The sequence below is a fragment of the Camponotus vicinus genome, unplaced genomic scaffold (genome assembly GCF_025532165.1).
Source record: "Camponotus vicinus isolate PSW18456_S1 unplaced genomic scaffold, iyCamVici1.0 SCAF_5, whole genome shotgun sequence".
NCBI lineage: Eukaryota > Metazoa > Arthropoda > Insecta > Hymenoptera > Formicidae > Camponotus > Camponotus vicinus.
In genome coordinates this window covers 16,793,496-16,813,758 of record NW_028141977.1, presented here as the reverse complement: position 1 = coordinate 16,813,758, position 20,263 = coordinate 16,793,496, and the positions used below count along the sequence as shown (strand labels likewise).

Here is a 20,263-nt window from a genome sequence, read left to right as displayed (position 1 = left end):
CAACGGACACGCATTGCGTCGCCGGAATCTTTCACCGGGTATCGCATTCACGACGTTTTCTCGAGAAACTATCAAAAGCTAAATATTTTCATTCGAAACTGGGAAACGCAAAATAACAGGATGTTCCTGAATCACCAATCTCTTAATTTTAATAATAATAATTTCTTTCATTAATTTGGAATCGATTTTCTGACAAATACACACACACACACACACACACACACACACACACGGTACTCTGAATATTATATTACCATTACACTATATAAGTATTTTTTATGATGGAGAAATTCTTTTTAGTAATCCTTTTAAGTATATTAATTGTTTTTTTTTATAAACTGATAATTATTTCAAAGAATTGAATAATTAAAAATATCGGATTTTCTGGTCTTAACGTATTGCAAGTTTTTTAATCTTCATAGGTATCTAATTGAGCATTTTGGAGTAACTCCAATATAACAATTCGTGGCGTATCATATAATTCATGCTTATCATTTTGTTTCGCTTTTCATTGTTTTTTTAGGTTAGGTTTTTTTCCTTATATCTATTTATTCATGTTTCCTAAAACCGACATATTCTTTACATACATATGCACATATACAATTTTTCGCAATTATTATCGTTAGAATGCGATAACTTAAGCGATATTCGATTATAAAAGCATGTACTTTTTCAAAGCACATATTTTAAGAATAGAAATTATTACCTGAATTTATCATGCATAAAGACAAATAAAGGCCTGTGTTTGGTAATAAAGGATATAAAATGATATGAATAATTTAAACAGAATAATAAAGATAGTTTTATTATCATAAAGTCAACAGAGAAAAAGAATGCGTGTGTATACTATCACTTATATCCTTTAATGTCAAATTGTGATATGATGATCTCAGGCGTAAATTATGAAGGGAAAGTTTTTTAATGCTTTTTATGAAAAGAGAAAACAAAAGGGAGAAGAGAAAGCTTTAATTAAATTAATTTTACTTTATATCAATTTTGCGTTGCGTAATCAATAACTTTATGGCAAAATATAGATAGGGGAAGCTAGGGAAAAGGGATGCAATGATGAGAGAAAGAGAAAAAATGAAATAAAAGGCCCTGACAAATGCATCCTATGACTCGCTTCCTGTTCGTCATACGCACGCGACAATTTCCTGCACGGTGATAATTGCAACGGTTATTTTTCAACGCGACAGAAACTGCAGTCGATTAAATAAGAGATTTAAATGCAAGACACGTTACAACTCCCAGAAACATGTCGCATTGAATGCAATTTATCTACAGATTAAATGAATAAATTATATCAATTATTTTGTCCCAAGTAATAGCTAATCTGTAATCAGAGTTTGGACTTGAATAATAATATCTAGTAATATTCTGTCGTTTTTATTTTGAAAAAATTATTTCTAGGGAGCGACATTTTAAAATACAATTGAATCATTGAAATTACTATTGATTCATTGAATCATTGAAATGAATGGAATTTTACAAAATTTTCGTCAATTAGTTTTTAAATTCCTCGGATAACTTTGAAATCTTAGTCTGTAAACCTACTCTATCAGTTTCAAGATTCAATAGTTACTCATCAGAGTTTGGATTAGAAAAATGTTATCTTATGATACGAATTTATTTGAGTTGATTTTTCCGAGAAAAATTAGTTCGTATCTTGCCAGACAGCACACATGTCCAAAAAATATGTCTAAAAGAGTCTTAAAGTTCTCTAAACGTCTTTTTAAGACGTCTTTTGATATTTCTGTGCTATCGGGGTTTCTCAAATTTCTTATCTAAGAACATTTCAAATCTCAGATTATTTCATCTTATCAGAATCCTCAGTTTAACACATTTCGATATATATGTTTGTATTTCAGACTTAAAAAAGTAATCTTTTCAATTTTATATTATTCGATCGAATTATAATTACAAAGCGTTAAAATATTACGAATAAATGAACGACTAGTAGGTATGTCCGATGCTTAAACAAGGGGTAATCGCGCGTGCCGCGATGTCTCAGGATCGCGAGATGGGCGTGCAAACTAATTTTACACGCATTTGTCACGAGGTCCAGAGTCCAGGATGTTTATTTTTCTCTCAAATAGAAGATCTCGAGAAAGCAGTGACATTCTACCGGGCGGGCACTTGTAGAGACGCTTCCTCGTGGCGCAGCTACCAGCGTAACAACTGTGGAAGCGCCAGTCGAGATTAAAGTGTAAACAAGCAAGAAGAAACACAAGTACGAAACCATTCCCTCTCGTAGCACAGAACGGTATAGACGAATGGACTTTGTTTCGGAGTGGCCACTTCGTCTCGACTGTTTGTACATTCGAACGGAAGTTTTGTCAAATCACTCCCGTATCTCTGTATCGTTGAAAGAAATGATTTTTCCCAGCTTGAAAGAGACCTTGAGCTCGTACCTTGAGTTAACTTCTGTTGAACTACATTTTCCTCGATTCGCCTTTCGTTCGATATGCATGTGCATAAAAATTATATAACGTCAATAATCGTCAAATATATTAATTGCAAATAACTGATACTATATTTTTATTTAGGAAAATTTATTTTGCTCAAAAATCTGTCGAAGAAACTAATCAAATTAAAATCCAGAATTATACGATTAGAATCATTTGTAACAAAAAACAGAATGCAAATATGTCCATTGATATTAATCTGAATGTAGTTATATATTTCATTCTATATACGATATGAAATAAAACAACAGTAGCAATAGCATGACAAATGCGAAAAAATAATATATTCTACAAATTATGCATCATACAATTACATTATACACTTGCATTAATGATGTCCCGCTTGCATTCACAATGTGTGATTCATTGATTTTTCGAAAACTCCCCAGCAAACACAGAATATTGTAGCAACATTGCTGCAATATTGTAATATTGCCGCAATGTTGCCGTAATATTCTGTGTTTGCTGGGTCTAATCATGCAATTAACTATTGAATCGTTTAATTTATCATTAGCTAGCATCTAGTTAGGCAAGTTTGATAAGGAAATTAAAAGATATACTTATTACTTATCTTAAACCTTGAACTATATATTAGAACTTAATTATTTATCTTACTTGCTTTAATATCAGTTTATAATGTCATCAATTTGCTCGATTAGCGTTCATTAATGACAGAAATATTTCAACAAATTTCTTCGTTGAATTCATTGTAAGAGAGCTCAAAATTAAACAATTTTAATATCACGAGAAATATTCTTAACGAAAAAGAAATTAAATTACATTGTCAGTTATATAAATATTATAGAAAAAATTTTAACCATTGAATGCATAAGGCACAATATGGGCATTCTTTTTAAATATAGATCGCAGCTCTCTCATTAAACAAACTAACATAAGCAGGCGATTATCAATGGCAAAAATACTTTGTATTTTTTTAAAATACTTTATATTTTTCAATGGAAAAAATATTTTATATTTTTAATTTTTATTTTAAGATAAACCAAATTTAAAAATGTTTAAATCTTTGACATTTATATTAGCATGAAGCGAAAACACATTCAAACCATCTGATTGAGTTTACACCGTTAAATTTTTGCTGAAAAGAAAGATGGTTTTTCGTGTACTTATTAATACAATTTAATATAAAACGTAATTATATTAAGTAATTGCCGATATTTACGTATAGTTGATTCTGGATGTCTATAAATATTTATAAATATTCGCTTTGACAGCATTTTTCTGACTAGTCCGAAGTAACTTTTCTTCAAGATGGTGCAAATATTTTTCTTTTCAAACTCCGACTTTGACGACTTTAAAATTATTGGAAATTGGCTCTAAAAAATTTACAAAAATAAATTTTATATTTATTAAAAATAGAAAAAAATAAGAGCAAAAAAGTATTTACATACATATTTTCAAAAAGAATGAAATCATACAGAATTAACAGAATTTGCATGAGCATTTATGAGATATGAAAGAAAAAATTTATTCCAAATTCTGATTCTGTTTATAAAATCTTTACTATTCTGTGACAGAATAACGGATTCATATACACATATGTGAATAGTTATACAAAACTACGTATTATCAAAAATTCAGCTGGCGGAAAGCATAGTATATTTTTTCAAGCCGAGAACGTTATCTGTTCTATGAAAACAATTGATTTTCACTAAACACTCCAGAACAGTCTTTTCTTTTCTATCGATAAAACAATCTAGAAATAATAACAGTATTATATATATATAATACTGTTATATATATATATATATATATATATATATATATATATATATATATATATATATATCAATTAAGTTTCAATTAAAATTCCTTTACAACGAAATTAATGAAAAAATACAATTTTTATAATATCTGATAATTTTGATAATTTATATATTCTGAAATTTTTTATTTCTCATATAATTTAAAATAGATCTTGAATCCGATACGCAAAAGAAAATGATAAGAGATAAAGTAAGATATACAATGCAATGCGATATACAGAGTGTCAGATGTAATTTACAATTAACAATTACATATTTTTTCTTCGAAACAATTATGTGTTTTCTTTACATCAATTGATTCCTCTCATTATTTTGTATAAAAATATTAAGGTAAGATAATTGAAAAATGAATAGTTTACTAGATATATTTTATGATTTATGTAAAATTAAAAAATTATTTCAAGCCTCATAACTCGAAAAGTACTCGATGAAAAAATACTTTATTATAGTGTTTTGAAAAGCTCTCGAGGTAAGCTACAAGAGCTTCTTTTTTGGAAAATGATTGCCCTGACACCCTGTATATATGGCAGCTACATCTCCAGAATTTTTCTCCATGCGCTTTTGAAATGACAATAATTTTTATCGCGATTGCCTAATCGTGAAAGAACGTTCGAGCGTGGGGAGCATCCGAGCCGAGAGGGAAAGAGAGAATCAGATTCTTTAATATTCCTTTGCGATCGCACACGCAGGGGGATCGTAAAGCGTCGCTTCCGGACGTAGTAAAGCGAGTTTTCGCGCGTGGGCGACGGCGTGCTTTGAAGTGCAACGGCGGAACTGCATAACCGTTGCAGCTGCGTGCATCGTCCCTGTATCTTCGCGCGCGTTGCTTCCCTTTCTCTTCTCCTTTTTTTTATGGCAAACGATTGCGCCGCGCAAGATTCCTCGTTGGACGTCGACGGGGTGCCGGGCCGCTGTTTCCGGCATGCGATTGTCGATCTCCGCGCGATTTCAAGAGAAATTCCCCTCCGTACCCTCGCAATTGCAACATATGCATCGCGCTCGACTTTTCGATAAGCTCGTTGCGTTGGCGCATCATTTAACTCACTTTCATCTATATATAAAATAATTGACAGTGTGTTAATATTATATTAATTAATTTGCATTATCAATAGCATATAAGAATCGTATAAAGATTCATATCGCGTTGCATAATTTGGAGAAATATAAGAGTATTTTATTGATGAACATGATTCGATTGCAATATTTAATAAAATTTTTAAGGAAAGAGATAAAATAAAATGATAAAATATAAATTTTATATAAAGATATATGAATATATTATACACGTAGCGATAGAAATAAAGATGCTTCCAATTAGTTCGAACATATCATGAGAAATTGGAATCAGTTCGAATATTATTTGAATTTAGTCTTGAAAGTTTTGCAACCAGTTCAACATTATTCAAAATTACATAATAATTTTGAAAGTCCTGACTGATCTTAAAAGTTTTTGGCCTCAAAGATCTTAAGTATCTTGAAAAGTCTTGAATGTACTTAAATGAACTTTAGAGAGAGAAAATAAAAAAGTATTGGAATATATTATAAATAAATATATAATACATGAAATTTTATTTAAACAGCGATTATTTATTAATTACGCAGAAACATTTTTATCGATATTTATGATAGATCATTCAAGACTTTCAAGACTAATCGAAACAGAGTAGATTTAATAAAAATTTATAAGAGATATAATTAAAAATATCCACTAGTAAAATATCACTAGTTACATGTAAAGAAGTAATAAAAATTTAAAATTAATAATTTTGAATAATTGAATTTAAAAAATAAAGAATATTACACATATTGTGTCAATCTATGTGCATAATATTCATCTTTTAAAACTTCATAAATTAATTCATTTTTATACCTTTTACATGTATATGCTTCACTTTAAAATTTGAGAAAATAGATAACTATTATATTTATGTATATATAATTGGCAAGTTTGTTCTTTTCATGACAAAGGAGGATTATTAAAAAGAGCAGACATAATATATTGGTTTTATATGTAATTTATCGGTCGAGCATTGCAAACATTTTTGCACAGGTAGTTATTATGGAACATACTAACCGGCACGAATAATAGAATCTATTTAAAAAGAAAGATTGATACTATGTGAATATTTTTAGAACTGAATAATATAATATAACAATAATATAAACTGTATATCTTAGATTAAAGAAGAGGAATAAATTTTACTCTGTGACAAATTCTTTGGATTTTTCGAAATAATCTAAAATTTATCTTTTCTTCGTAAGAATGAGTTGAGAAATTAATTCTTGAAAATGATTAATTGATGAAATTAAAGGGATTTCTGCAAACTAATTTTTAAGATTAGAGAGAGACAGAACGATTACAAATATCATATAAATGTATCTATAATACAAAAATTTATAAACTTACGATCATTTGCCTCTTTTATATAAACGATTCTTATGTATATGAAAAATCGATTGCATGATTAATCCGCAAGAATCTGTCATAAAGATTTAACTCGTTTATTCTAAAAAATTTGAAAAAACTAAAAAAATAATTAACCAAGATTAATATCAATACAACTTATACTTAATTACATATTCACAATTTCATAAAATTGTCATTTAATGAAACCGAACTCGGCATGTATTTTTATGAAAATTCCGAGTAGTAAAAAGTTAAAGCAAAATACACAAGTATATTTCACTTGAAAACGACCACAACAAAGTGTTACTTCTGGTTCATCATATCACTGCTTCCATTCTTTCTTGTCAAAAGGTGTTGTAAAGTTCTTTTATCATAGTAGGAAAAGAACATTTTAATGTGAAAATGTGTATATCATGCAAGTAAACTTTGATAAATCGTTAAAAATCATATAAAAGTATAAAATCCTGTTCGACACATACATTCTAAAATATTATGATTGCAAGATCGCAATGGCAGCGTAGATCCAAGTGAATTGCGAAAATCGGAGATAAATGAGATGTGATTTGGGATGCCGGTTATTCTGTTTAAAGACATTTCAATCGAGCCAAGAATATCACGACATTACATGGAGCAGCTCGAGCCGACTTAACAACCTCTATACATATATAGGCAGATCCTCAATTTGATCAAATCCAATCGCGATCAAGTATTCCAGCTGGATAGAGATCTGAATATCCGGATTTGTCCATATCCGGGATCTGTCTCGACAACATCTATATTTTACTCTGAAATATAATCTACGCCATTATACATAGATACGAAACAATATATAACAGTGAAAAAAAAGCAATCATTATTTCCTCGTGGATTTCGTTTCACTTACACTTTCATTTTCTGCACTGCAAAGTAGTGAGTTTTTTCTGAACTATAGAAATAATCTAAAATTCAATTGTAATTTAATAGCTCGAACAACAAAAATACAAATTGCCAAAATAAAACTCACTAAACTGATCTGAATTTTATTATGTGTTAATTCTTTTATATTTGAAGAATGACGCTTGTGTAAAGATACTATTAATTAATATTTTTTTCTTCTAATTAAAAGATTGTTTCTTGGCGAATGCTGTTTTTTTTATTTGTATAAATAATAAATAAAAAGAAAAAAATATGTATGTGTGTATATATATAAATATGTAAAAGAATAAGGAATTAAAGATAATTTACGAAAATCTATCTTTACGCCAAAATTAATATATTTAAAAAAATTAAAATTAAAAAGATTTCTTATATAATCGGTTATTTCTTTAACTTTCTCGACTCTTCTCGATTATGTTGAATTAATATCGAGTGTAAAATACAGGGTAGGCTATTTTAATCTATGCACTGAAATATCTCAAAATCCATAAGTTTAAGACAAAAGTTGTATGGTTTCAAGAGGGCCATAAGAGGGTACCATTGGTTTGACCTTGAAGAGTCACCTGAAGGTCACGTGAAGGTCACCTCCGACTTTTTAAATGGGACACCTTATATGCTTTTGCATATTCTTGTAGCTCATCTCGAGAGCTTTCCAAAACACTATAATTAAGTTAGTTTCCATTAAGTACTTTCCAAGTTATGAGGCTTGAAATCATTTCATAATTTTACATAAACCGTAAAATATCTTGTAAAATATTCATTTTTCGATTATCTTACCTTAATACTTTTATGTACAAAATAATGAGAGGAATCAATTGGTGTAAAGAAAACATATAATTGTTTCGAAAAAAAATGTAATTATTAATTGCAAATTACATTTTTTCTTTCGAAACAATTATGTGTTTTCTTTACACCAATTGATTCCTCTTATTATTTTGTACATAAAAGTATTAAGGTAAGATAATCGAAAAATGAATATTTTACAAGATATTTTACGGTTTATGTAAAATTATGAAATGATTTCAAGCCTCATAACTCGGAAAGTACTTAATGGAAACTAACTTAATTATAGTGTTTTGGAAAGCTCTCGAGATGAGCTACAAGAAGATGCAAAAGCATATAGGGTGTCCCATTTAAAAAGTTGGAGGTGACCTTCACATGACCTTCAGGTGGCTCTTCAAGTTCAAACCAATGGTACCCTCTTATGGCCCCCTCGAAACCATACAACTTTTGTCTGAAACATTTTTGTCTTAAACTTATGGATTTTGAAATATTTCAGTGCGTAGATTAAAATGGCCTACCCTGTATATTGGTAGCAATAACATATTCATAAATAAATAGTAAGTTATTGCATCATTTCCGATAACGCGAAGGAGTATCATATATTAATATATTTAATGCAAAAGAGTATGGAAAGTGTAAGCAAAACCTGATAAAATCTAATTATAAATATAATCGCTTTTATATCGCCTATTATGTTTCTTATAAATCATTCAATAGTTTTAACATTCTTTGAATCAACTATGAGTTTTTGCGAGGTATTATTTTCTTACAGTGAATAAAAAGATTTATTTTTAATGCAGCATGTGTATAATATAATCATTGGGTATGTAAAAAATCCATAATGTAACTATTTAATATGATTATAAACGAAAAATGATTTAAAATAATAAATTTTTCAGAATATCATCTATATTTTAAATGTGAAAATTTCCGTGCGAATCGAAGTAGTGCGATTATCGACCTTAGAATCGTCAGATGTCAAATGGTCGATATATACATATGAATAATAAGAAACATCTCTCTCATCAAAATATATACAATTCTAGTTTGAATCGCGTAATGTTGCTCGGGACATTTTAGTTTAAGTAACTTGAATACCATCGAGCGACTTTTCCGTTTTACGCTCTTTAATTGCTTATCAAGATACAATGTTGAACGAATTAGTTTGTTCATAATGTAACTGATACATGAACGATAAATCTCTTTTTTATAGAAGTCGGGCGAATAATGACGAGTAATACGATTATTGGAACGTGTATAGTGCGTAATAAGCCCCGGAAAGTACAATTTCTCTCACGTAAGTAACGTATCATCTAATTCTTCTATTTTGCCTTCCGGTTGAGAAAGGACTTTACGCAACACTTTGCTGACCACATCAGATAGAGACTCTTTTGCGCCAATATCCAAGAAAGCCATGCAACGCTAGAAGATGAAAACAAGATTGTTACCATTAAATTTTTGTGTGGAAAGAAAAATAAAATTATGTGAAAAAGAAAGAGATATAATCATTTTGCACAAAAATTGAATATAAGTTTGAAAATAATTATAGGCAGTAATTGAGAACTAACCTGATGTTCATCTTCACCTTGCCTTAATCGAAGCACCGCAATAAGCGCGAGCTCACTGTTCGCTTTGACATATCCATTCTTCTCCTTCGTTCCGTTTACCAGCATCGGTAGAAGCGCTCTGAGCAGTTCGGTCGACATATTTTCAGATGGGATGTTGCGTGCAAGATGTATGCAAACTCGAGCGAGTAGTTGCTTCACATCATTACTATTATTATTCATGGACTAAAATTTAATTTATTAGATGTTAAAAATATTTACATTACACGTTAATATTATAAAATATTATCAGATTTCATTCAACACATATATTTCATGCTGCATTTTTTCTATCATGAGCAATCGATTCGTCAATTTTCGGATAAAGATACACGATAAATATATTCTTGTAAATAAACTTACTCTCACGAAAGGCGACAAAATTTGCTGGGGTATAGGTAGCGATTCATTCATGAGATACTGAAATAGATATCCGCACGCTCGTACGCCATTCATGACTATTTGCACTCTGTCCGCAGCCAAATATGAAAGTATCACTGTACAAACGCGATCCTTCTCTTTAGGATTATACACTGTAATGGGTGATTCCTTCAACACTACGAAAAGAGCGGCCGAACGTCCATGTCTGAGCATCCAGTCGACATTAACATCGTTACCTAATCAAATATCACAAATACATTGTTAATTCTTGAAAATATACATTTAAATTGCACAATTCTTTACGCGCTTACATAAGAGATGGTCGTTAAATGCAATTGCTAATTGTTCTGGATTTAACCATCGTAAAAGCGCGCCAAAACAACCAGCGACTGCGTTTCTCGTAACATCTTCCGGATGACTAAGCATGCTGCTGAGTGTTGCGAATACTTGTTTTTTCATAGGGTCAGTCATTTTGTCACCAGCAGGAGTCAATACGCCTCTGAGAGCTTGCAACATCGTTTCCCTGCATGATAATTAAATTCTTATAAAATATTCAAAAACATGAAAAAGAAGAATATATTTGTAGATTTATCCATCAAAATTACCTTATAGCTGGATCATCTCCTGTCTTAATACCAGTGTGAAGTTCAGTAAATAAAGGATCGACACGTGTATGAATAACAATCAGGTTGCTAAGAGCATAAGCAGCTTTTAATCTAACTTGTCGATTACTATCATTCAAGGCTCTCAAGAAAGTAGTTTGCAGTTGTGGCAAAAATTGTTTTAACATGACGCCAACCTGTTGAAAGAGATAAACAAGGTATATTAATTATTTCCGAAACAATTATTATTATAACGTCATTTTGTGACTTGGAACATGCTGAGATTAATATTTAAATAATTATTTCTTTTATTTTCAACTCACATAATATAAATTGTGAATTCTTATCTTAACAAAAATTATTCGTTAATTTTTTACAAACCTTCCCAAGTAATATCGCAAGTGTTTCCAATACGGCTGCTTTAACGCTCCAGTTGAAACGATCACCGAGGATTCGAATAAGAGGACCGGTAATGTGTACAACGCTTGGTTGCAATGCATCCGCGCTGGACAACCTTATGACTTCTCCCAATCCTTGAGCCGCGTGTTCTTTCGCTTCTGGCAAACCATTCAATATAGCCTCTCTAAAGATTGGTAGTATTGGCGTGATTCCCTTAGGAAGACAAAATCCGGGTAACAATTCTTGACCTTTTAAATCAGACACTGCGAATCGAACGGCTTGCCTGATATCCTGTACGTGTGCAATTTGCTGCTCAGATGACAGAGTCTGCCAGAAATTAAAGAAATTTAGTTAGTAATTTTGTTCAAATTATTGTGCATTATTTTCATCCGAATACATTTATACCTTTGTAACGGCTGTGAGCGCCTCCCAACTCATCTGTAATACATCTCTGTCTTCATCGGTGAACAAATGAATCAAACCTCTGAGTAATTGCGGCACATATTGGCTGTAATCAGCGCGAGTATCGCGACAAAACGCGCATAGTAACGTTGCGGCGCTTCGTCGTTTCGAGAGATCTTCTGCTCTTGTAGCTTCCATCAGCTGATCCATGACGGTTCTAACACCTACCTCGTCGGTAACGGAAAGAACGACAGCTTGACAATATTCTAATTCCTGCAACTCATTCGCCGTTCCTTGCGCACTAGAAAGAGCAGTAAGTAGTGCTGGCAAAATCCTGTGAAGGAATCTCGTCAGTGCTTCTCCTGCTACACTGGCTAGTATTGACAGTGCTTTCGTGTTAACCGGAGGAGAGGCTAATTGTGGGACTAGATATGGTAATACTACACGCGATTTAATCGCCATCACTTGACGTAAACCGTCCAACGTATTCTCCGCTTCCGCAGGATCAGGGGAGTTCAATTGAGTTAACATCGCCGGTAATATATCGTCGAGCGCGCGAACGCCCACCGTGGAATGCAAACCATCGAAAGTTTTGGCCGCAGCCTGTCGAACCTCTGGCAACGGATCACAAAGCGCTTTTCTGAAAAAATTGCTTCATCTAAACACTTGTGCTATAATCATTATCGTTCTATTAGTTATCTTATCTCAAATGTTCTTATAGTTATAGAACTGTTATCACACTCACCTAACCGTTGGGACAAGACTAATAACAAAGGTCAGCACCATGTCTTTGTTGGTGCTCGCCATAATTTCCGACAGACCTATGCACACTCCCTGGCGTTGATCGGCTTGATCACTTTGCAAACCTTTCTCCAAGATCGGTATGATTTCCGGCAGCACTCGTTCTCCCAATTTTCGCACGAGATCGCCTAACGTTCGTGCTGCCACTTGTCTCTTGTCATAACTCGTACTTGCCAAACAACCCAATAGAAGAGTGAATAAGGTCGGTAATATCTCTCGCAGTGTCCTCGGTGTATTCGTCACCACTACCTTCCAAACGTGAAGAGCCGCCTGGCGTACCATCAAAGCTACGTCCGATCGACCCATGTAGAGACCGGCTAACACGCGATTTCGTCTCTCTGCGCCTAAAGCGTTTATAATAGCGTAGTGCGATTGTTCTGTACCGAAATTATCGTCTTCGCTGGCGGTTTCGGTCGACATCTTGCCCGATACGCCAGAAATCCTGTACAATAAATCGCCCAATAGTTGCACGGACGAGTATCGAATACGCCAGTTGTCGTCGAAAAGGCCCTTCTCTAATTCCGGTAATAGCAACATTATTGCCGAGTCAGCATAAAGCGTAACGATACGTTGCCCTGCTCTTAGCGCGGTTTCCCGCACGTATTCGTTCTCGTCGGCCAAAGCCTTAAGAATCGGATTAATGATCTGCCCTATGTATGGTGTGAATTCCGTAGTAAATGCACTCGGCATGTATATAAACATCATAATGTATCCATCTTTCACGTGGGGAGCAATGTCGGTTCTCTCAGCGGTGCTGATGATCTCAGGCATGAGCTTGTGGAGTTTCTCGACGCCCAATCCGCGTACCACTTCGGAGAGACCTTGTGCGGCGCCGGATCGGTCGACGCTACTGGTTTCGGAAGTCAACGTTTGCATCAGCCATGGTAATAGATCCTCGAAACTAGATTCACCCATTCCGCGTACCATCGCGCCCAGTGCTCTCGCCGATACGCTGCGCACTTCAGGCACGGGATCGAGAAGACTCGTCTTTAGACCCGGTATAATAGTCGGCAGATACGGGGTCAGATCCTTTTGATCCGTTAAGGAGTACATGTTGCCGATGATCTGCGCGGCCATTTTTCTAGTCTCTGTCGAACGATCGAGGAACGCACGCTGCACGACAGGCATAATTAAGGCTAGAGAGGGAGCGTCGATAAAATGTACGAATTGTGTATCTAGCAAGGTTTGTAGGCAAGTAGCGGTCTTGTGCGAGGGATCTTGCAATGCTTTCAACAATACTGGCACAATCGCTTGAATTTCCGGATTCCGAATGACACTTCCGATGACTTTGAGCGCCTCCGCACCAGCTTCTTGCACTTTTGTATGGGAATCACTGAGTACTTCTATCAACTTAGGAACAATACTTGGCAAACAGCTGCTCAACTGTTTTGGTGCACAATATGCCATAGCGCCAAGTAATTCGACAGATCCTATAAAAATGAATTTTAAATATTAAGTTTAATATGTTTTATTTTACTATCGAGATGAATAGTAATAATATAATCATGTATTAAAGCAACTTTGAATTTTAAATTAAATTAAACCAAATAACAGCCATTAGTTTCATGTATCAAAAATAATATATGGAAAGTCAATAAAATTTAATTAGCGAGATTAAAATCAGTAGAAAAATTATTTGCCAAAAAAATTAATGCAATTTATACCTGTTTTCGTTCTCCATGAATCTTCTTCCAGAGCCGCTAACAAACTCGGCAGGACAAGCTTAACGCCGTGAGCGGAAAGTTTACTCATCACTACCCTGGCAGTATCGTCAGTGGCAGTTCTTACATATTGACTCGAATCGCCAAAGCACAGCAATAAGTGTGGCAGAACGTGCACGATATAAGGTTCGAATAATCTGCCGAGCATTGTACACAGCATCTCGAAAGCAAACAGCGCTCCCTCGCGATGTCGATAGTTCTTCTTGTCTTGAATAGCGTTGGTCAGTTTGCTCATAATATCCAATTGCTTCAATGCGAGAATTCCCATACCCTTGATGAGACCTGCCAGTCCGTATGCTGCGCCCTTACGTTCACCGTATTTGTCTGATTTGAGCAGCTGATCCATCAGATTGTCCACGATTTTCGGCGCATCTTCTTTAATGGAGTCCGTTAGATGTGGCAAACAATTGGCCACGGCCTCTTGTACCTGTTGCGAAGGCGTAGAGAGTGCTGCGATGAGACGCATTACGATCGGCTTAATTCGCGGATCATTCTTGTCTAAGTGTCTTGCGAGTGATCCCATGAGAATCACCACCGATTGCTTGATCGAGTCAAAGCTGCCGATTTTCGGTGCTTTATCCATGAAATCCTCGAAGACCGGAAGCAGTGAAGTTATGTTCGCGCTGCCGTGAAGATCGACCGCCGCGACGGCAGCTGTCAGCATCTCGGTGCGTACGAATTGGTTTCTATCACCGAGCCCGGTTAATACGAAGAACTGGATGAGCCGGTGTACTGTATCGGCGGTGAGAAGGGGCGCTATCTGAGCTAGGGCGAGCGCTACCCCGCGCCGTGGACCCCACGTATCGATCGGCTGTTCGACGACGCGACCAAAGTCATTCAATTTCGGCGGAATCATGGCCAACTTTTCCTGATACAGTTGTAACAAATTGTCCAACACGGACGGTGTTAAATGGGGTACGCTGGCCAAGCTTTCCGCTAACGCGTGAGCGGCCGCTTGTTGCACTGGCTCGACCGGATGGGCGATATCTTGGATCAGTTCCTCGCAAAGGACCTCCGCATGCGCGGTAAAGTCGGCCGCATTCCACAGTTCGCTGGCAAGAATTTTATTCTCGTCATTTACGTCAAATCGAGCTATCCATACTCTTCTGGTTAGCCTGTCGAGTTGATCTCGATCCTCTTTCTGAGACGGGAAAGCTTGTCGTATTACGGTCAGTCCTCTAAGAGCCGCATCTCTCACAGTAGATAGCGAATTTTGCAACGCACCAATCAAAGAATCTATATCTTCACTGGTAGCGATTGCTGTACCTGGTTGACTACTACCGGATTGAGCGACGTCTAGCAAGGTCGCCACCGCATGTGACTGCACTCGACCTGTCGTAGTCTCCATAAGTTCGATAAGCAGATCGAACATCTGTTTACGCGGCAAAAGTCTAGGATGCCTAATGTCCTTCAAATCAGTAGTGCTGCCGCCTCTCTGCTTGGCATGTTCCTGAATCAACTGCAATCCTTGCACAATCATGCCGTCATCCTTATACGATAGCAAAGTTTTTCTTATGAAGGGGAAAACATAACAAAATGCAGGCGCCGTGAATAATTCCTTCCTTTTAATCGTTATCGTGTGTATAAGATTCAATGTTCTTTTGACAGCTGTATCAAGATTCTCTTCTTCCCAGGCTTGATCTAAATCGCACTGTGGTTGCAATTGCCGCAATGTAACATGAGCGATAAGATCACCTAAAATTATGCTATTATCCATTGTCACTGTTTGACGAAGAGATATATATAGCTCTGACATTTCAGGAGCTGCCAACGGAGAGCCCAAGTTCTTTAAAATGGGTGGTAAAAGATCCTTCAAATACAAGGACAGTTCCAGCTGATTACCGCGTATCGAGCATGTTACTAAAGATACGGTATTATCTATCTTGGCTTTCAATTCAGTTAATCTTTTACGAATACCATTTTCTTTTGCAATCTGCGCCTTCAAAGTCTCTTCTTGTTTAGGTGTTAATTTTGGTTCCTTTATCTTGCCTTCGCGTTTTCGTTTCTCGTATAATTCGCGTCTCAGTTGAAGTTCTTCTTGTTGTTCCTTAAATGAGTAAACTTTACTTTCTCTTTTCATATTCATGGAATTGAGAATATCGTTCTCGTCATTGACGGGTAACACGCTCTTATCATAAAGCTCTCCTTCAGGAGTGAGATACGTAAAATATTCATCCTTGGTAACTCTTAAAATTTCTGGATCATCGAGTTTACTTGTAACATTCGATATTAATGCGGGTAAAAAGGCGTCTGGTGCGAGTGATACGATTCTTACAAGTGCATTTTCGTAACTTGGTGCCGGTTTATAATTCTGAATCAACATTTTCCTCACTTCATTACTGTAGCTACGTAAGAAGTCCTTTGGTACAAGATTATAATTCTTAGCAATCTTGAACCATAAATTTGGTACGGCTTTGAGTAATGCCGGATGATGAGATGGAAGTAAAGCATCTCTAGTCATTTGATAAGTAGGTACTTCGAATAAAAAAGAACCCGAACATATAGCGAATAATCCATCTGCGAGACATCTGCCAGTAATTTCTCCTATCGAAGATTCGTCTTTGCTTTCTTTATCCGATTCCGATTTAATTTTAACGTTTTCCAAAAATTTATTAAATTCTGTTAATAAAGCCTGTGCCGGCGCATACGTACTCAAACCAGTCATAATCTTCTTGACCAATGGGGAACATCGTTGTCGCGTCGTGGAATTTGAAGCAGTAGCGCAAGATACAATTGCTCGGTGAATTCCGGTTAAAGCTTTCTCATTCAGTCTGTCGGAGAATTCGGTAATCAATCGTTCGCATAATAACATAAGGTGATACAAGATATCGTCACCACATGTCGACAGAAATTTTTCCGAAAAGAATATTTGTTCGTCGATCGCGTTCCACAATACATTTTGTTTATCGTTTTCCACTTGATCGGCTAATACAAATTTTAATAAGACGTATGAAGCGACTAGACCTTCGGTTACTGCTGCCGGTTGCGTGCATTGTTGCATAGTTCGTGTTATTGCTTGCGCGAGTATCGGCGCTATTATTGCAGAGTAAGCAGCAGTGGGAGTTGAGAAAAATAATTTGATATAAGCGGTACGCACAGCGGCGGTGGATGTTTTCGCCGCCATACCTTTCTTGAAAGCATCTACTACGATTTTCGGTAGAGTAGACGAAAATTTCTTCGACCATAATGCCATCATTTCGAGAGCCTGAATCAGTGTCTTCTCGTGAACTTCAGTCTCAAGCACTTTGACGAAATGCTCGCACGCTGTTTCGGCTAATTTCTGCACACTACTGCCTGAAGCTACGTTATAACTAAGATTGCCAGCTCCTTGCAACACGGAAATCTTATGAGTCGCGACCGTAAGCTTGCCTTCTGATCCGTGAAACACTGCAAATACGGACGATAGCAGTGTCTCCAGAGCCGTCGTATCGGAACATTGTAAAGCAAGTTTACGACACGCCCCAACTGCTTCATCTCTCACTAGATCCTCCTTAGAATGTAGATTAGCAAATAATCCTTTACTTATCTCTTGGCTATACTGACTCAAATCAAGACTTAGTCCGCTTAAAATATGACCGACTGATTCAATTATAATTTCCGGATTTCTCAACATAGCTTTCTGTAATGCAGGAAGTAATTGGGTTTTGAATTCTTCATGAGTTACTCTCCGAAGAAGTGGCACAGCTACATCCACCACATATAAATCTGGCTTCTTCTTACAACTAATTGTCACTTTTATAAAAATGTCTATCATGTTTATCTGAAATATACAAAAATATAATATAATACAATATACATTATAATTATAAATGTAATTATAATATTCTAAATATATTATTCATATATTTACCTTCAATTGTTCTACCAAATCATGTCTTTTTGCGGCAACTAAATATTTCATAAGTAAGCTGGCTAAGATAATTACACCATTACCAAGTTCCAATTTTGTTAAATTTTCCACATAAATAACTTCTATATTCTTAATGGCTGCCCATTCATGTGCAAATAATGTGTATACCTTATTTGCAAGCTTTTTATCTACAGATGCCAAAGCAGCAGAAGATAAATTTGCCTGGGCTTCAATGAGTTTTGCCAAAAACTCATTCTTCTCGATATTATCCAATTCATTATATCCATGAAGAATAACTAAGTTTGACCATTTCAATGCAGTATATGCAGTTAGAGAAGTATTCAAACTATAAAAAGTATAGAGAAATATCATTACACATCAACATATATAACAATCAATTAATTTTTTATTTTAGACTTACGTCGCAACTACATTCTTATGCCAAGTAGCTTGCTCTGAAATTACAGTTGTCATATGTTTGATAGTAGCTTCTGGTTGTTTTTTAAGAAGCTCTATAATTAGATTTCTCACGTAGGACCGAGAAGCACTGTCTTTGTATCTATGTAAGGTAAGCGATACCACCTTACATATCCCATTAACAATTTTATCATTAATGCCTATAAACAAGTTCATAGATATGCACATTATGATCTCAATTTGAAACGTATTATAATAAATATCATTTTTAATTAAATCACTAAGAAAAGCTTACTTTTAAATAAAAATATTTTGCATAGTCTTTCGATCAAATCATATATACAAAATATATTAGTGGATGAAATTCATTTCACAATTTTTCAGTATTAAAGATAAAAAGAACCAATTAAAAAAATTTATATTAACCTATAAATTATTTTTATGATTTTCATAATTATTATTATGATATTCAAAATTTATATATCAATGATAATCACATAATTTTATATATCATATGTAATTTATTGATTATTTCTTGAATATTATTATGCTGTATATAAATAAGAATTATTTAATTGGCCCCACACATCTTACTAAGAAATTCTTATTTAATTTTTTAAAATAATGACAGCTAAATAATATGATAATATAAAGTTTGATATTAGAATATTAATATTATTAAATTATATGAGTCAATTAATCAATTACATGTTATAATATGTTTGATATGTTTTATATGTTTGATTAATATATATGATTTTTGTAAAAATATATATTCAACATTTTCAATTATATCCAATATAAAAACTTGGAAGTTATCATTCATATACCTATTTCAACAATAATCAATATGTATGCACTGATAATTTTTTTACATTTGGCTAGGTTTTTTTAATTAGAATACATTGGAATCACAAGATATATGTATACACACACACACACACACACACACACACATATATATGTATATATGTGTGTGTGTATATAAAACAATTACAAGACAATATTGTAAATAACTCTACTTTACATTTCCATATAAACAAGTATATACCACAAATTTGTCTCGAAAGCACATAAATTATAGCGTGCAATAATAGTATTCTCCGCGACAGATCTTTTTTCGTATTTTTGTATCATCTTCAAAATGTAGATGAAAATCACTTATCTCTCTCTTATCAAAAAGTAATACGTTCCCTAACGATTCTTACCGGGATTTGATAATACGTTGACGACATTTTGCAGAATTTCACGCCGCTCTTTTTTGCTGGCGGTCTGAACTCGATTCGGTAAATCCTTCAAAGCTTTTGCTAGCTGCAACAAATTACACGCAAATTATAATGACGTAGCAACAAAGATAATATAATATATTTTCTCGCGTTCCACGTGACTCGCTCACCTCAACATCCGCCATATTTCTTCAAAAACCGGACTGATTCTAAAGCGCCGCTCTTCGCGAGAGCATGTAGTTTGTACGAATATGATGAGAATCGAAACGCATGCGGCTTCGCGTCACTTTTGTCACGTCCAAGAGGTTTCGAATGCGCATAAATCTAAAAATAATCAAATACCTTATATCCCATTTTTATTCCCGCTTTGTTTATAATAAACTTTCCAAATATTATAAATTACTATATATTTATCAAATATTCATCTCTGTGCAAATTGCTATAATAATAAAAATAAAATATGAAAATATATACAGGAGAAAATATATCAATGAAGTATATATATT

At 34.3% G+C, this 20,263-nt stretch overlaps 1 protein-coding gene across 1 annotated transcript; it reads right to left on the bottom strand.

The window, feature by feature from the left end:
- Positions 1–9,596: 9,596 nt before the first annotated feature.
- Positions 9,597–20,070, bottom strand: L(3)80fj (lethal (3) 80Fj). The gene is made up of 13 exons (XM_083098960.1): positions 19,928–20,070; positions 19,740–19,842; positions 18,536–18,731; positions 18,115–18,460; positions 14,208–18,024; positions 12,488–13,973; positions 11,746–12,382; positions 11,323–11,667; positions 10,945–11,138; positions 10,651–10,862; positions 10,322–10,575; positions 9,923–10,144; positions 9,597–9,776 (listed from the first exon to the last, which is right to left on the bottom strand). Exons 1-13 carry the CDS (start codon positions 19,940–19,942, stop codon positions 9,648–9,650), a joined length of 7,956 nt encoding a protein of 2,651 aa, XP_082955086.1. The 5' UTR covers positions 19,943–20,070; the 3' UTR covers positions 9,597–9,647.
- Between the last annotated feature and the right edge of the window lie 193 nt (positions 20,071–20,263).